Source organism: Natator depressus, chromosome 1, assembly GCF_965152275.1.
Source record: "Natator depressus isolate rNatDep1 chromosome 1, rNatDep2.hap1, whole genome shotgun sequence".
NCBI lineage: Eukaryota > Metazoa > Chordata > Testudines > Cheloniidae > Natator > Natator depressus.
In genome coordinates this window covers 48200347-48218050 of record NC_134234.1, presented here as the reverse complement: position 1 = coordinate 48218050, position 17704 = coordinate 48200347, and the positions used below count along the sequence as shown (strand labels likewise).

Genomic DNA, 17704 nt, shown 5'->3' with positions numbered 1-17704 from the left:
GCTGAGCATCCACCGGCAGCCCCCCTATCATCTGCCCTCCACCCCGAGCGCTTCCCGCCCGCTGGTGGGCCCCATGGATCAGCACCTCTCCCTCCCTCCCTGCATGAACAGCTGTTTTGTGGCATGCAGGGAGGCTGGAGCTGGAGCGGGAAGAGGTGGGGTGTGGGTGGGGCCTTGGGAGAAGGGGTGGAGTGGGGGCAGGGCCTGGGGCACAGCCAGGAGTCTAGCACCCCCCGGCAGTTTGAAAAGTTGGCACCTGTGGCAGACAGGATCTGTGAACCTTTGGGTGTTTCTGTGGAGGCATGTAGGCTTGGTGATAGAAATGGGAAGACCTGTAGCATTGTGTAGGCGGCGGATGGTAAAATTTCTGCTTTGGTGCTGGCATATATATGCCTAAGGAACACAGGGTGGCTCTGGAGTCTTTTAGTGAGTTCAAGGAAACATCCGTCTTCTAACTGAGCGATATGATTCATCCAAAGAGAGGGCCTCAATTGTTTTCTGTACCTCCCTAGGGAAACCTAAGGAATGCAACCAGAATTCCCTCTTCATGACAATTCCAGTTGCCAATATGCACGAGGACATGTCTGCTGAATCAACTGCTGCGTTAAGTACGGACTTAGCGATTAACTTGTTTTCTTCTAAAATAGCTTGGAATCAGGCAAGATCCTGTTGAGGTAGCTTATCAGCCAAATCCACCATCTGTCCACAGTTTACAAAATCATAGTCGGTCATCAATACCAGATAGTTCGAGATCTGGAACTGGAGATTGACTGAGAAGACTTTTCGACTTATAAGGTCTAACCTCTTGCCCTCATCAGCAGGTGTGCAGTGTAGATGCTGTTTTTTAGCTTGGTCCGTAGCAGCCAGAATCATCAGGGAATTGGGTGGAGGATGTGAGAACAGAAACTCAGACCCCTTGCAGGGAGACATAGTATCTCTTTCCCGCCCCTTTCAGGGTGGGGGCACACGTGGCTGGGTTCACATGGTGCCTGCTGGTTGTAGAATGGCATCATTGATTGGTAGGGCCACCCTGGCTGGTACTGATGTGTGCAAAATGTCTAGTAGTTGGTGTTGACTGTCTTCTAATGGGTTCTGAATAGTGTTAGTTATCATCTGTAGCAGCTCGTGAAACTGACAATAGTCGTCTGGAGGAGAGGAGGGTATCGATGACACAGCCATGTGCGGGAACGACAAGGGAAACCTCTCCGGATCTGTCAGGGCCAGGCTGATTGGTGCATCATCTAGCACTGGTTCTGAACATCTATTTGACAAATGATGAGGCAGTGAAACAGAGGAGTCCTCCCACATTGAAAGAGACTGTTCCGAAGCCAAATATTGGGGCCACAAGCTCCACTATGGCCAACCTGGTTGATCCTGCTGTTACAATGGTGGTGCCCAAGGAGTCGAGTACCAATGACTCCTGGGCTTAGGTAAGGGAGGGTATTGCCACAGTGCTGTCGGAACCCTCTGATAGTTATGTCTTTGGAATGGAAGTGGCAGACCATGCATAACATCCGGATCCTCAGACTCAGAGTCCTGTACAAATGGCGATGCCGACAGAATGGGGTGTGTGTAGGAACACGTCCAGAAGGTGGTGGATCCAAGACACTGGATGGAGCTCTCTTAGTAGGTGAGAGTACCGGAACACACGGAGACCTCATCCTTTCCAGAGAGAACTCCTCAGAGATAAAGGCCCAGGAGCACTTCCAAGTTTCCCTAAGTCAGTGGTACCTTGGTCTACGGACGGAACCAGGGCAAGTAAGGAGATCTGTCTCAAGCCCGACGACTCATAGGATACCAGCGGAGCTGATGCAGGAGGGGTCTGGGACTGGCAGATCTGGTGAGCGATGTGACTTTTTGTCACTCTTGTGGGCCTTGGAACGCAGTGCTGCTCCATGGCTGGAACTCGTGGATGGGTTCTTTCTTAGACCTGGAGGAAGACCTACTGTCATGCTTATGTGCATGCTTCCGTGACTGACGGCTAGGCCCTGGCGCAGGGTCCGTAGCATTGGTACCGGTAGAGCTGTACTGAGGCTCTATGGTAAGAGGCTCTTGAACTGTTCTGGCTGACGTACGTGGGGATTCCCTAGCAAAGATCCAGCTGCGGCCCCATGGTGATGTCCATGAGGTACTTCTTAATACAGAAGGCTCTACCTTCCCTTGTACAAGCAGGGAAGGAGAGGCAGATACTGCACCGGGACATAGCGCGAGTTTCCACCAAACAGTACAGACAATGTTGGTGTTCATTGCTGAGAGGAAATAGATGGAGGCAGGAAGCACAGACTTTGAATCCCAGGTTCTTTGGCATAGTCCAGTACCCAGACCTGGATGCTGGAGTGGGGGATTGTTCAGTGGGAGACCGCGGAAGCAGTGCCCAAAGTCCTTAATCGTACAAGAACTTTCAGAAACAAGAAAATTACTACAAAAACAGCAAAAAATCTTGACTGTATACAGTACCCAAACCTGGGTGCTGTGGGGGGGAAGGGTTAGGGATTGTTTGATGAGAACCACGGAAGCGGCGTCCCTAGCGTGTAAACCTACAAAACTTCTAGAAGCAAGAAAACTACTACAAAAACGGCAAGAATCCTGACTATGTACAAAAATAAAAATAGTTTTACAGAAGATTGGAAAATGCATCACACCAACGGGAAGACAGCAGAAGCTCCAACTCAGATCATGTGGTGGTGAAAAGGAACTGAGCATGCGGTGAGTCTGCTCTGCCCCGCCCTTCATCGCCTTGGGAGAAACCATGAGGCAGTGCAAGGGCACATGTGCGGACCGACAGACATAACTACTTCGAAAAAGCTCCAGCTTTGGGCGCATGGCACATAACCCTCAGTGGAATACAACAGGGACCATCACTCGAAAAAACTTGTCTCTCTCAACAACAAAAATTGGTTCAATAAAAGGTATTAACTCACCCTCCTTGTCTCTCCAAGATCAATGACTGAAATTTTCTGGTTGAGTTTTGTCTGGAAATCAAAATGGATCAATGAGACTAATGGAGAAACTCTGCTGAACTATTCTTTTCTTTTGATGCCCAGGCTAACTATATGTTGTCTAGGTCTGATTAAAGGAGAAGTCCCTGCTTCAAGAGGTCTGGTCTTTTCTGACAGTGCAATGGAGGTTCCTTGACTGTCCATCAAGTCCAACAGGAGCATTCTGCAGCTGCCTGAAATCTGAGCCACTTTCCCTGGAGAAAGGCCCTTAAGCACAATTCCCATTACACTGCAGCCTAAACCAGGGCTTCACCGGAATAATAGGTTTCCCTGCATGCCCAGACATGCTGCCAGGAAGTGAGAAAGAGGTGGTGAGCTTGATACAAGACAACAGTGAGACTGTTGGTGTGCTGATACCACTGCCTATCATGTTCACCAATATTTGTCTCATTCTTTCCTTGCAGTCCTCCTTCAGTCTGTATCCATCTGTCGTCTCTTGTCTTGTACTTAGATTGTAAGCTCTTTGGGATAGGGATTGTCTTTTTTGTCCCATGTATGTACTGAGCCTAGCACAATGAGGTCCTGGTCCATGACTAGGGCTTACAGGATACACGGTAATAAATAATAATAATAATACAGAACACTGTGAAAGAGGCTCTGTGTACTAGCAAAACCCCAGCAAACACTTCTTCAAGGGGAGGGAAGGGAAGGTAGGAGTTTAACCCCTGATTTTTATACCACTTGTTCATTATCACTACAAATTGCTATTATGAAGGGGATGGTTGCTTTTGCCTTTTTTGGGACAGAGTTTCTGGAGTTTGCAAGATGTAGCCCCAAGCTTCATAAGAATCCCCCTGTTCATAATGGGAGGAAGGGGAGCTGCATACAAGCCCTGGTTCTTTCCCCATGGAGCTGAGAACGCCTCCCCCCCCCCCATACACACTTTGGTATCCTGAAGAGAGGAGGCAGCTTTGGATTCCTTCAGGAATTTTTCCCCTCTGACCCAGGGACTTACCCCCAATCCGCTGGCCAGATGGTATCCTCCTTAGATTCTCTCCTCAAAATGCTCAGAAGGTCCTTATTGGATTTGCAGCTTCTCAGGGGAGGAGGTGCTGATCCAACTCTCAGCCCTATGCTCTGGCAGTGAGAGCACTGGCTGGCTGTGAAGGGGCAGAGCATAAGTCACCTGCTGTAGAGCCTGTAAAGGCTGCCCCACATTGAGAATGCTGCTTAGATTTAGCACAGTATTTGCGGGACAGCTCTGCTATGCAGGAATTTCAGAAGGGAGGTGCAGCAGTGGTGGATCTGGGTGGTTGAAACAACCATGCTGCCAAATACATAATTCAGGGGAGGAGAAGGAAAAAAGATTGTAAATTGGTACTGCACGAAAACAAACAAAAATTAAAATTATAAATCAAAATGGTCAGGAGAAACTGAACCACCAACTTGTGCAGCTAGAGGCAGATTTGGAAGTCTGAGCTGAGTAGGGCTTAGTCCAGGAGCTTCCAGCAACATTGGACCACCTCTGAATTTCACAGATACAAGCATTAACCCATTAGTGATGACTAAACATAGAAGCTGTGCTTAGCACAGCTATTACCATCATATCTGAACACCTTGAGAAATCTTTTAGAAGTAGGGGAATGGGGAGTGTTGGGCAGGGGGCAGTACTGAGTTATTTTGGTGTCCACCCTTGGAGGAAGTGGGGAGGACAGCAGGAGTTGAGGAATTGGACTGGAATAGAAGGAGCACGGCATAGAACGATTGTGGACATGGGAGGGCAGAGGGGATGGTCAGCAGCATAGAGGGAGAAGCAGCAAGGTTTGTGCAAGTAGACATGGAAGGGTGGAGAGGGTAGGTAGGTGGCATGGAGGAAGCAACAGCAATGTTTGTGTGGGGGAGCTGGGCTTTCCATAGTGGTCACTGAAGGAAAGCAGATATTTTATGGGGAAAATGGTGTTTCTGTTGGGTGGGGAGAAGCAGGTTTGTGCTGTGACAAACCTTGTACATTATGCTAGAGAGGATCTCCACTCTACCACTTATAAATAATTGGGAAGTAGGGAGCCAGATACTCATTAGGGACAGGAAATTGGGAAAAGGTGTGCAACAGCAGTATTAGTGAGTCAGTGGTGAGTCCTTTTACACCCCACCATGTTCCCTATAGTCCTCCTTTAAGCATAACAACAGGAGTCCCAGTCCAACTTGCTAATGTTAATCATAGCAGGTCTCTGCAGCAGGTTTGCCAGAGCTGCTAGCTTAATTTTTCAGACAATCCTTACCCCTTCTTGCCAGTAGGACATGGTGGGGAGGAAGGCGGTTGAGGAGGAAAAGCTGCAGTCAAACAAGTAGCCCTAGTCAGGGAGGCGGCTTCTCCCTCTAGTGAATCTTTGTTATTTGTCATGGGGAAATCCAGCTCTGACAAACCTCACTTGGTATGTACAACCGGAACTAAAATAAAAGTGGTCAGTAAAAATATGTATTCAACCCTGGAGTTGAAGGATACGTTCTAGGCAAGTGGATTTGATTGTTTACATGTTATAAATAAATGAAGAAGATGTGAGCCCCTTTCATGATGTTACTGTTCTATGTGATCTCTTCGTCCAAAAACTAGTAGTAGTAGATATATGACCAGCAAAACTCGGATTCTAGATTCAGCAGCTAAATACTGTAAATACATTCTGATGACTTCCTGGATAATCCAAGAAAGTCAGAAAAGCCAACAGTTTAATTTAAAACAAATATTCTATTTGTACTTTATCAATACATCAGGTTCAAAATACGGGTTCACGACTAAATGTTGGCAGACCTTTAACTACACCATTGTGAGCAGTGCTGCTGTAATATACTGGTATGAAGGAGATCTTAATGGATAAAAGATTGTACCATTCTTGTTCAACGCTAAGGTTTTCTATTCCATAGAGCAAATTCTATTTATTAAACCTTTGTTTTTGCAATATAGATGTGCATTATTAAGTACAATTAGGTACTGTATAAATGTTTACAATGTGCAAAGACTAAAAAAATCATTTAAATATGAAGTATATACAGTACGATACATATGCATTTAGTAGCATTTTCGTTTTCTTAGCCTTTGTAGCTTCTTTTGGATTGCTAATGAGCCCTCACTTTCCCTTGGGTCTTTCTCAGGAGCCTCAGCTCCTTCAGTATTGTTTTGTGAAGTTTTTGTTTCTGCAGCAGACTTAGGAGAATTATTATTGAGTAAAAGGTGATCTGATGAATAATTGGATATTGCACTGGTGGATTCATCCACACAATCTATCTTCTTTTCTTCTGGCAATTTATACAAGAGCACTTGTGTGTTTATCATTGCAAGTTCTTCATCAGCAACCAAGTCATTCTCAGGAAGAGGGGCAGTTTCATTTGTCCTTTTAAAGGAGTTGATATGACCAGAGTTATGATTTGTTCTCTTCAATGATTTGTTATACTGGACACCAGAGCTTCGTGGTGGCTGAAAAGCCTTTTTCAAAGATGAAGAAACAAACGAATTGATTGGTGTCACTGGAGGAGGGGAAGGTATTTGACTGAGCAGGTCCAGAGCTTTTCTTTTTTTGCAGTTCTTGGGGGGTTCTTCACTATAAGAAGTATGTGGGGTCATTTGTGCTGAGCCTTGTGGAACAAGTTTCAGGTCACGCTTGCTGGCTGGCAAAGACCTCTGATACTTTATTTCGCTATTAGGAGAGGAAATCTAGTTAAAAAGAAGAAAAAGTTTTAATGTTGAGTCGAGCACCTTATTTTAGTTAATTTCCTATTATTTCCACATACAATAAAAAATTGGACAAAACAATACTGTGCCACCATTTATGTCTGAGCACATTAGTCAATCTTCTGGTAGTGGCTATCAATCTCAAGCTGAAGTTAGTAGAAAAAAGTTGTATGACTCCAGGAGGGTCCCTGTGTACATACATATTAAGGCAGAGAACAGTTTGGCGCTGTATCTCAAATCTAAATTTCCCATATGGGAAACCTCTTCCATCAGATGATGAGGATTCATAAAATGCCTGACCAGCTATGAAAAAGACAGGCTGACCTAATATATTCTAAATGACAAGAGGTTGAAAAAATAAGAGGTAGGGAAGTAGGGAGACAACAAAGGAAAATAGGGTATGTTGCTCTTGAACTGAAAGCTGGGAACTGATCTTTAGAGCTTGGCTACACTTGCGAGTTAGAGCGCGTTAAAGCAGCCCCGGGCGCCCTAGCTCACTCCCTGGCCACACTGGCAAGGCACGTAGAGCACTCTGACTAGAGCGCTCTTGGTACTCCACCTCGGCAAGAAGATTAATGCTTGTTGTGTAGTGGCTGAAACGCCCGGGCGTCAGTATGAACAAGGTGTTGCATTACTGCGCTCTGATCAGCCTCCAGAAACGTCCCATAATCCCCTTAAGTCAAGTGGCCACTCTTCTCATTGTTTTGAACTCGCTGTAAGAATGCAGATATGCCCTTTGAAAGCTCCGTTTCTGATAGCCGACATGCTTATCTGCTCTGAGACAAAGCAACCATTACTGTGGAATGCTGCGTGTGAGAGAGAGGCGGAGGGGAGCGGGGGTCTGCTGCTGTCTAAATTTACAACATGCTGACATGCTCTCAGCCCCCCAAAAACCCACTCTTGCTCCCCCCACATACACACAACACACTCCCTGTCACACTCCACCCCACTCCCTCCATTTGAAAAGCACGTTGCAGCCACTTGCATGCTGGGATAGCTACCACAATGCACTGCTCTCTGTGGCCGTTGCAAGAGCTGCTAATGTGGCCACGTCAGTCGCTTGTAGCTGTCACTGTGGACAGATTGCAGCACTTTCCCTACTGAGCTCTACAAAGGCTGGTTTAACTCAAAGCGCTCTACATCTGCAAGTGTAGCCAGGCCCCCAGTTTGTTTCAGATAAAAGTTAGATAGGAAGTCTTACAGATGTGATGAACAAAGGCATATCTTGAGACCACTTTATTTGACTTTATGAATGTTATATGGAACATTTTGGGCTATGGACTGTACTCTACTCCCTGGAGGATGGTTACCACAACACTCCAGGAACTAAAAACAGTGGGAGGTGATTATTTCAGTCCTTGAGATTGTGAACAGTTCTAGAGAAGTACCATCCCCCGACTAGTTTGCATATACTGGTTCAAACAGCTCTGAGAGGTCTAAGGAAACACTAATCTTACACTTCATTAAACTTACCAGACATTTATTTCCTGCATCAAGTCCTGATTTCCAGGAAGGAGAAAGGTGATCTAAACCACACTCTTTAGGTAAGTTATATGGTTGTGGGTCATTTCTTTGAAGCAAATTCATCAGTTTGCATTCTGCTTCATTGTAAAAGCAATTTACATTCTACAAGACAGAAGAGAGAAAAATGTAAGGAGGTTGTGTGATTTTTAAAATGTGTATAAAATATAACATCTCAGATTATGTTTACTACTGAAACAATAATGCTAAGATGAGCTTTGTGAACATTATCATGCATGTCTCCTGGCTAGTAAGTGATTTAAATATTACTAATTCAAGTTGTGAATTTAAAACAAATTTTACTGTAGCTCTTAGAGAACAATGTAAAATTGTTAATCCTACTTCGTTCCTGTTAATGGGGAAAAAAATTAAACTCCCCCAGCGTGCCTAATAATCCAAAACAAAATAAATGTACTTGTTTAGTATCAACTGACATGAAATTATTTCCTATTCAATGTGAATTACAAATGTCTGGCATCCGGTGCCAAACTGTAGTTAATACCAATTATTTCAGGTACTATCAATGATTTTTCAAATATTTATATTATTTTCTATATATACTAGCTATATGAAACAATAGCTTATGACAGTATGAAGTTTTGCTACTTGAAAAGTAATTCTAATTGTTCATGTATATTTGTATACATTTGAAAGAAAACTAAATAAATGGGAGAAAATGCATGCTATGTTGATTTCATATTCCACTTGACACAGTTCAGTTGAAAAACTGCAGTCACTGCAAAAATATTGTGAGAGCAAACTGTTGTTAACAAATGGGCTCAACTATAGAAAAGCAGTGTACTTCTCATATCTTTAACTTCATCCAATTAAAGTGGCAATGACAGGTTCCACATAGAAAACTATTCTACTTTTCTTAGGCTGAGGATGATGACCCTGACAGTGCCCTTGAGGATAGTAGTGAAAAGCCAAGAAAAATGAAGAAATTCCATGAGTGATATGGAGGCTCCTCCAGAAGAAAAAACAAACAACCCCCCTGCAAAAATCCCATCAATCAAACTGAATATTATCAGTGTTACCATAGGTTGGTCAGAGTATTACCTGTGTTAATGGACTCTATATTGAAAAAAACCTGTACTGTACTAATAACTACTGTATTAAAAAATCCACCACTTTACCTCTGTTGTGCTCTTCAGTTTATTAAATCTCTCTTGAAGATAGCGATCCTTAGGACTTGCAGAGAATATGGAAAGGTCTCCAGCAAATAATGTGGGAATTTCTGATTTGAATTCAGATCTCCACTGAAGATTGCTTGCAGAAATCAATGTAAAAGGGTTAATTATGTCTTCAATAGCAAGTTGCTTAAGGTCTGTCCAGATCTTGATGGCCACTAGATTATGATCTTCATCTGACAAATATACCAGAGTAGTGAAACCTAAAAAGTTTTAATTAACAAAATGATACATGCAGTTTGGACAGATGTTTTCCTAGAAAAAAACCTGCTCTATTATTACTTTTGGGTTGTTTTTCCAAAGTCCAAAGAAAGGAAGCCTTCCTACTTGCAAAATGATTTTTATTTACTTAGGGCCAGGTTCTGCTCTTAATTACACTAGTGTTAATCTGATGTAATTCCACTGACTTCAGTAGAGTTGCTATACTCTATATTTACACTGGCATAACAGAGCAGAATTTTGCCCTTAATACCTTTCAAGTCAAATGCATCTGGGACTCAAACTAATATTTAAAATATCTATGCTGTCTAGTGGGGTAAAATGCCTTAGGTCATTAAAAAAAACCCCAAAATATTGTAAGTCCTTGTACCATGTTACTGCAAAAATTTGAAGGATACTTATAAATGATCAATTTTTTTTTTTTTTTTTTTTTTTACAAGTTACAAGTATAACTTTTGTGTAGAAACAAAAATTATGCCCGCAAAGTAGTAGTTGACTAAACCAGGAGATGAAAGTAAAAGAACAGTGAGAAATCTCTATTCAAAAATATATAAAATACTTTACAATCTGCAAGCAGAATACTTCACAAACAACTTCTGGTGAAGATCCTTTAGTAGTTGTCTAATTAATTTCTGTGTGAAAGAAAACACGTCAAGCTTAGCAGAACAATTCAGGGCTTCAGAGATGAGTTTTGAAGATAATAACATTGTAAGCAACCTCTGAAGACAACCTTACAGCTTTTATTATTTCCAAGAGAAAAGGAAGAAAGCAGCAGTAGGACTGGTGATATAGCAGTAAAAGGAAAAGAGGTTTCGCAGCACAATATTCTCAAAGAAACTGGAGAGGGAAGATTTATTAGGTCAACTTCAGGTCAGGGCGTGGTATCGAGACATTGCTTGTTCTGGCAGATGATCTGTCCACTGACAAGTAAAATAAAGCCATATTCATCCTGCTGTGCCCATCTGTAGCGTTTGATAACGCTAATCACTAGATATTGAAATGTCCTTCCTCTATGTCCAAACCAAGAGGATTATGGGCAATTGTTCCTCCACTTCTGGAGCCCTTACCTGTAGGGTCTCATAAAACTCAGTTCTCTCCTCCTTACTATTCAACATCTACATGAAGTCCTGGAGAGAGCTGATGAGACACCACAGGCTGAGATGCAGGCAGCACCAGTACATCAAATACAACCAGATCTACATTTCCTTTTGTCAAATATAAGCCAGCTCTATTTCCCAGATTTCTCAATGCCTAGTTGTAATCAACACTTGACTGAACCCAGGTAAGACTGAAGTCATGTTGGTAGAGAGAGAGAAATGCTTCAACGAACTTGCCTCAGCTATAACATCCCCACTATCAAGGGCATCTCACCTTAGACTAAAAGTTGGTCTGTAGCTTGGGGTTCCCCCTGATGGATTCAGTGCTACCAGATGCCTAAATAACCATTCCAACAAAAAAAAACATAAATGCCCATTTCTATCAGTAACTGCCCAGAAGATTGTGCTACATCTTCCTGGGAACAGAACTGCCACAAAGACCAAATATTGGTGACCTCCAGATTTGTTTACTGCTGCTTATATCTAGGAATGAAGCCAGACACCTCAAAAAAGGTCTAACTGGTAGAAAATATAGCTGCTCATCTGCTTAGCAAGAAAGGTTGTCCTGACTACATTAGTCTGGTGTGTAATTCATTCTCTTCACTAGTTCACTACTGAAGAGAGAGTCCAGTTCCAGGTCTTTGTTTTGATATTCAAAAGCCCTCTCTAGGATTTTCTCTAGTTACCAATAAGATCACCGGTCTCTCTGCAACCATCACCTTCAACAGCTAGGTTCCACTGGATCCATGCAACTGCTGATCAAGAGGGGAACTCATGAGTACAGGGGACAGAAATTTCACAGGTATTGAACCTAGACACAGGAAATCACTCCTGCAATAGATGAGAATACCAAACTTAAAAACAAAACTCATCTCCACTAAGTTCTTCCCCAACAAATAATTAATCAAGATATTTTTCCTAAATGGCCGGGAATGAAGAAAGATTGTTGTTACTATTTCTAAAGTCTCAGACAGCCCTCAGATACTATGGTGAAAGGTCCATATCAGCAGATTTATTATAGTGGGGTCTACTATAGAACACCAAATCAGGAGGAGGGGGAGGTGGATGAGGCATTTCTAGAGCAAACAACATAAATATCCAAAACACAAGACCTTTTAGTAATGGGGGACTTTAACTCCCAGACATCTGTTGGAAAATGTAATATGAAAAAAACAAAATTTCCTGTAAGTTATTGGAATGTATTTGGGATAAGTTTTTCTTTCAGAAAGTTGAGGCAGTAACCAGGGGGACAGCCATTTTAGATTTGATTCTGACCAACAGAGAGGAATTGGTGGCAAATCTGAAGGTGGAAGGTAATTTGGATGAAAATGATCATGAAAAGATCGCTTTCATGTGTCAAAGGAAAGGAACGAATTAGGGCAGCAGAATAAGGACAATGGACTTCAATAAAGGAGTCTAACAAACTCAGAAAATGTCCCATGGGGAAAAAATCTAAAGGATAAAGGAGTCCAGGAGAGCTGGCACAATGTAAACTAATCCAATGCAAAGGAAAGAGAAAAAACAGTAAGAGGCCAATATCACTCCATCAGGAGCTCTTTAATGACCTGAAAAATCAAAAAAGGAATCCTACCAAAAATGGAAACATGCAGGAATTGCTAAGGAGATAGAACAAAAGGATAGCACAAGCATATAGAGACAAAATCAGAAAGGCTAAGGCACAAAATGAGTGACATCAAGCACAGGACATAAAAGACAGTAAGAAGAGGTTATAATTACATTAGGAGCAAGATGAAAGAAAGGGTAGGTCCTCTACTTAGCAAGGAAGGAGAAAAGACAGTTACCTTTTCTGTAACTGGTGTTCTTCGAGATGTGTTGCTCATGTTCATTCCATATTAGGTGTGTGTGCTCGCCACATGCACTGGTGCCGGAAGTTTTTCCCTTAGCAGTATCCGTAGGGTGTATGGGGAGATTTTGGCAAACCAGTAAAGAGCCTGAAACCACTATTACTTATTGCTAAAAGCATTCATGTCAGCAGGCCGTAAATCTCAGACAATGACTGTACCGTGGGGGGAGGCCCCAGGGCATCATCCCCCGTGGGGGTAGCGGGTGGGCACTGTCTCCTCTACCCCAACCTCCAAGCATGTTTCATGCACCAAGCCCGGTGCCGCCGGTGCAGTCAACTGTTGCTCTGAGGTGGCGGCAGCTGAATGGTGCAAAGGGGGCATCGTCATCACCAGCATGCCCCACGCACTCCAATAAGGCCACTGGGGAGGCCAGTGACCGTGCTGCCAAGGTGGCGCCGTAGACGTCGATGGGGCCTCAGGTGTCCAGTTACGCTGGCTGAGTCTCAGTGAGGTACTAAGCTGCCCTTCCATGCCGGAGGAATCCCCTTCCGGTGACCATGGTGGGGCCATCGATGCCTGTGTCTGCTTGTGGCCACCCGAGACTGGTACTTGGAGTGGGAGGATCGGTGCCAAAGTCGGGGGGACTGGTGCCGGGGGGACCAGTATTGAGACGGGGAGCACTCCCACGGGGTAAGCGACGGAGATCTGCGCCGCGAGGACGAACGGTGATGGTAATACAGAATCCAGCACCTCCCCCCTAGATGATCCGTGTCGAGATGGCAGGGACCACGAATGCTGTGCCGGTGACCGAGGGTGAGCACCAGAGGATCTGGGCTGCGATGCCGGATATCTGTGGCGCGGAGACGGAGATCGCTGCCTTGGCTAGGGGAATCGGCAGTGCTCCACTGCCCCTTGGTGGGGTCTTAGCGGCTGGCTTGCCCTCGTAGGGAGCCTTTGCCGCTTCCTGCGGTGCCTGCGGCGTGGGCCAAGGCCTCTGCTCTCTTGGTGCCCGGGGAGCTTGGGAAGGAGTTGATGTCGACATAAGTTTGGGTCCCTACCGCTCCCGGGAGTTGGTTGTGGATCCTTTCAGGGGCTAAGGGCCTCAACCAGGAAGGCATGTCCACATGGTTCCGGAGTTCCCAGGCGGTCCAAACTGGGTCCTTTGCCCGATGCCCCATGGCCTTTCTTGCCCTGTGCCGGAGAACCATGCTTCTTAGTTTTCTTTCTGGGCACTGGTGACGGGGAGCAGTGCCAGGTGGAGCATGGTGCTGGGGGTGTGCTGCACGCCGAGGCCGAGGTACTAGGAGTTGAGTCTTGGCAGGATGGCTTGCAAGCCGGACGGAGGGCAGCCTCCATGAGGAGAGCCCTCAAGTGAATATCCCACACTCTGAGTCCTGGGTCAAAAATGTTTACAAATATGACACTTGTCCTTCATATGTGATTCCCCCAACCACTTGAGGCAGCTGCTGTGGGGGTCACTTACAGGCATAGGCCTGTTACAGTCTGCTCAGGGCTTAAACCTCAGAGACCAGGGCATGCCCCTCCTGGGACGAAGTCCTCGCGAGGACTCTAACTTCTAACTACACTTAACAGTTATTTAACATTAACTACTATAAACAACTATTTACAAGTCCTTAAGGCTCGAACTCAGAACAGATGAAACCACTAGCTCCTACTATGCAAGGAAAGGCACTCCGACTAACCACCATGGGTGGTAAGAAGGAACTGAGAGGGTGTAGGGCTGGTGGTGCCTGCTGTACTGACGCTTGAGTGCTACACTCAAGGGGGCGCCACAGCTGACCCTAATGATACTGCTAAGGCAAAAATCTCTGACGACCATGCATGTGGGCATACACACCTAGAATGACATAAGCAAGTACTCAAAGAAGAATATTTAGATAAATTAGATGTATTCAAGTTGCCAGTGCCTGATGAAATTCATCCTAGGGTACTTAAGGAACTAGCTGAAGCAATCATTAGCAATTATCTTCGATGGGGTGGGATCTGAGTTACCCAGGAAAGAATTTTCTGTAGTATCTGGTTGGTGAAGCTTGCCCATATATTCAGGGTTTAGCTGATCGCCATATTTGGGGTCGGGAAGGAATTTTCCTCCAGGGCAGACTGGAAGAGGCCCTGGAGGTTTTTCACCTTACTCTGTAGCATGGGGCACGGGTCACTTGCTGGAGGATTCTCTGCTCCTTGAAGTCTTTAAACCACGATTTGAGGACTTCAATAGCACAGACATAGGTGAGAGGTTTTTCACAAGAGTGGGTGGGTGAGATTCTGTGGCCTGCGTTGTGCAGGAGGTCGGACTAGATGATCACTAAGGTCAGAAGGGACCATTATATCTATGAATCTATAAGTCCCAGAGGAACGGAAAAGGGAAAACATAGCACCCATCTTTAAAAAAGGGGGGAAAAAGAGGATCTGGAGAATTATAGACCAGTCAGCCTAACTTGGATAGTGGAAAAGATACTGGAACAAATTATTACACAATCAATCTGTAAAGGACTTAGATGATAACAGGGTTATAAGGAATAACCAGAACAAATCATACCAAACCAACTTAATTTCTTTCTTTGATAGGATTACTGACATAGTGGATAGGGAGGAAGCTGTAGACATGGTATAGCTTGATTTTAGTAAGGCTTTTGACAGTCCCACCTGACATTCTCAAAAGAAAACTAGGGAACTGTGATCGAGATGAAATTACTGTAAGGTGGTTGCACAACTGGTTTAAAGACTATACTCAAAAAAGTAGTTATCAATGGTTCACTGCCAAACTGTGACGACTTATCTAGTGGGGTCACAGCGCAGTCAGTACTATTCAATATTTTCATTAATGACTTGGATAATGGAGTGGAGAGTATGCTTATAAAATCTACAGATAATACCAAGCTGAGAGGGGTTGCAAGCATTTTGGAGAACAGGATTGGAATTCAAAACAACCATGAAAAATTAGAGAACTGGTTTGAAATCAACAAAATGAAATTCAGTAAAGACAAGTACTTCATTCAAGAAGGAAAAATCAATGGGAAATAAATGGCAGGTGGCATAAGGCTGAAAAGGATGCGGGAGTTATAGTGGATCACAAATGGAATATGAGGCAACAATGTGATCCAGTGGCAAAAAAGGCTAATATAATTCCAGGGTGTATTGACAGGAGAGCCATATGTAAGACACAAGAGATAACTGTCCTGCTTTACTCAGCATTGGTAAGACCTCAGCTGGAGTAACTGCGTCTAGTTTTGGGTGCCATGCTTTAGGAAAGATGTGAGCAAATCAGAGAGTCCAGAATAGAGCAACAAAAACAATAAAAGATTTAGAAAACCTGACCTATAAGGAAAGGTTAATCTGGGCCTGTTTAATCTTGAGAAAAGAAGATTGGGCGGGGAGGGGGAAACCTGACAACAGTCTTTGAATATATTAAGAGCTGTTACAAAGAGGACGTGACCAATTGTCCTCCATGTCCACTGAAAGTAGGACAAGAAATAATGGGCTTAAATCTGCAGTAAGGGAGATGTAGGTTAGATATAAATAAAAACTTTCTAACTATGACTATAGCTACACGGTAAGAGGTGTGAGCCCCCTGCTCGCACACAGAGAATCACGCTCGCACTCACCAAGCTAATGTGAGTATAAACAGTAGCGTAGTTCCAGTAGCACTAGCAGTGGCAGCAGAAACATGGCTAAGCCATGCTGAATGCAAGCCCATGAGAAACGGGTGGCTATGTACTCAGCATGTCTCCGCACATACCCAGTCGTTTCAGAGGGGTTTAATACATGGCACTGCTAAGCTCTGCTATCGTTACCTGTGCTAGCACGGCTACACTGCTATTTATACTCACGCTAGCCTGACAGGAGCTAGCATCACTGTGTGTACATGAGCAGGGGAATCACACCCTTACTTCTTAGAGTAGGCGTAGCCTATAAGGGTAAGAGAACAGGCTTCCAAGGGATTTTATGGAATCCTCGTAACTGGAGACCTTTAAGAACAGGTTGGACAAACACTAGTCAGGAATGGTCTAAGTTTACTTGGTCTTCCCTCAGCAGAGGTGGCTGGACTTGATGACCTCTCAAGGTCCCTTCCAGCCCTACATTTCTATGATTCTATGGTTTGGCCTGTCTAACCTAAACATTAGACAGTTATAAACCTGCAGGTACAACACCAAGATCAGCTTGGAAATGTAAGATTTTTTTTTAAATATGATCTCTTTAAACATGAAAAAACTTGGACACAATGCACAATATACCTGTTCTCTTGCTAACAGAAACTATAAATCCCACTAAATCCACTTCAGCACAGGCTGGTCGAAAAGATGGATCCAACAACATGCTGAACTGCAGAGCCTTCCTTGGAATATACATCTGTAACAGCACCTCTTGCGAAGCCTGAAGAAATAGAACTTTAAATATTTATGCCATAACGCTTATATAAATTGTTTATGCTGTTAGTCTAATACATATATTTACAGTTAAATGTTTTTACCTGTAGTTGCAGGTACTGAGTTTTGTTTGTGGCTGTTAACTGTACATTAACAGTGTCTGATTTGCCTTTGGATTGCGAAGCTACTAGCTGGTATATTCTGTACCGACCACCTTCTTTTAACAGGGAACATACATCCAATAATGGACGCCATATATTCAATATAATGGCTATAATGTAAGATTAGAAAACATATTAGTATGCAGTAACATGGAGGCCTCAAAAAAATTCAATTTAAGACATCCTTGGTGTAACTCTTGAATTTATAGACTCATAGATGTTAAGGTCAGAAGGGGCCATCATGATTATCTAGTCTTACCTCCTGCACATTGATGGCCACAGAATCTCGCCCACCCACTACTGTAATAGACCCTGAATCTATGGCTGAGTTACTGAAGTCCTCAAATCATGATTTAAAGACTGCAAGTTACAGAGAATCCACCATTTTACACTAGTTTAAACCTGCAAGTGACCCATATCCCATGCTGCAGAGGAAGGCAGAAAACCCCCAGTCTCTCTGCTGATCTGATTCAGGGAAAAAATCCTTTCCGGCCCCAAATATGGTGACCAGTTGGACCCTGAGCATGTGGGCAAGATCCACCAGCAAGACAGACAAGAAAGAATTCTCTGTAATAACTCAGAGCCCTCCACATCTAGTTTCACTGACTGTTGGACATGTTTCCTGCTAGCAGTCGCCAAGGTTGTCAATAAAAATGTTAAATA

General features: G+C 43.9%; 2 protein-coding genes across 2 annotated transcripts in view; one reads left to right on the top strand and one right to left on the bottom strand.

The window, feature by feature from the left end:
- Nucleotides 1–9082, top strand: part of N4BP2L1 (NEDD4 binding protein 2 like 1) — a 46457-nt gene extending 37375 nt beyond the window's left edge. The window contains exon 6 of the mRNA XM_074959409.1: nucleotides 9063–9082. Within this exon, the coding sequence (XP_074815510.1) occupies nucleotides 9063–9067 (5 nt within the window). The 3' untranslated portion in view covers nucleotides 9068–9082. The remainder of the gene's footprint in view (nucleotides 1–9062) is intronic.
- Nucleotides 5808–17704, bottom strand: part of BRCA2 (BRCA2 DNA repair associated) — an 86906-nt gene continuing 75009 nt past the window's right edge. Inside the window, exons 22-26 of the mRNA XM_074959363.1 lie at nucleotides 16985–17151; nucleotides 16749–16887; nucleotides 9321–9577; nucleotides 8137–8289; nucleotides 5808–6645 (exon numbers count right to left, since the gene is read on the bottom strand). Of these exons, the coding sequence (XP_074815464.1) occupies nucleotides 6004–6645; nucleotides 8137–8289; nucleotides 9321–9577; nucleotides 16749–16887; nucleotides 16985–17151 (1358 nt within the window). The 3' untranslated portion in view covers nucleotides 5808–6003. The remainder of the gene's footprint in view (nucleotides 6646–8136; nucleotides 8290–9320; nucleotides 9578–16748; nucleotides 16888–16984; nucleotides 17152–17704) is intronic.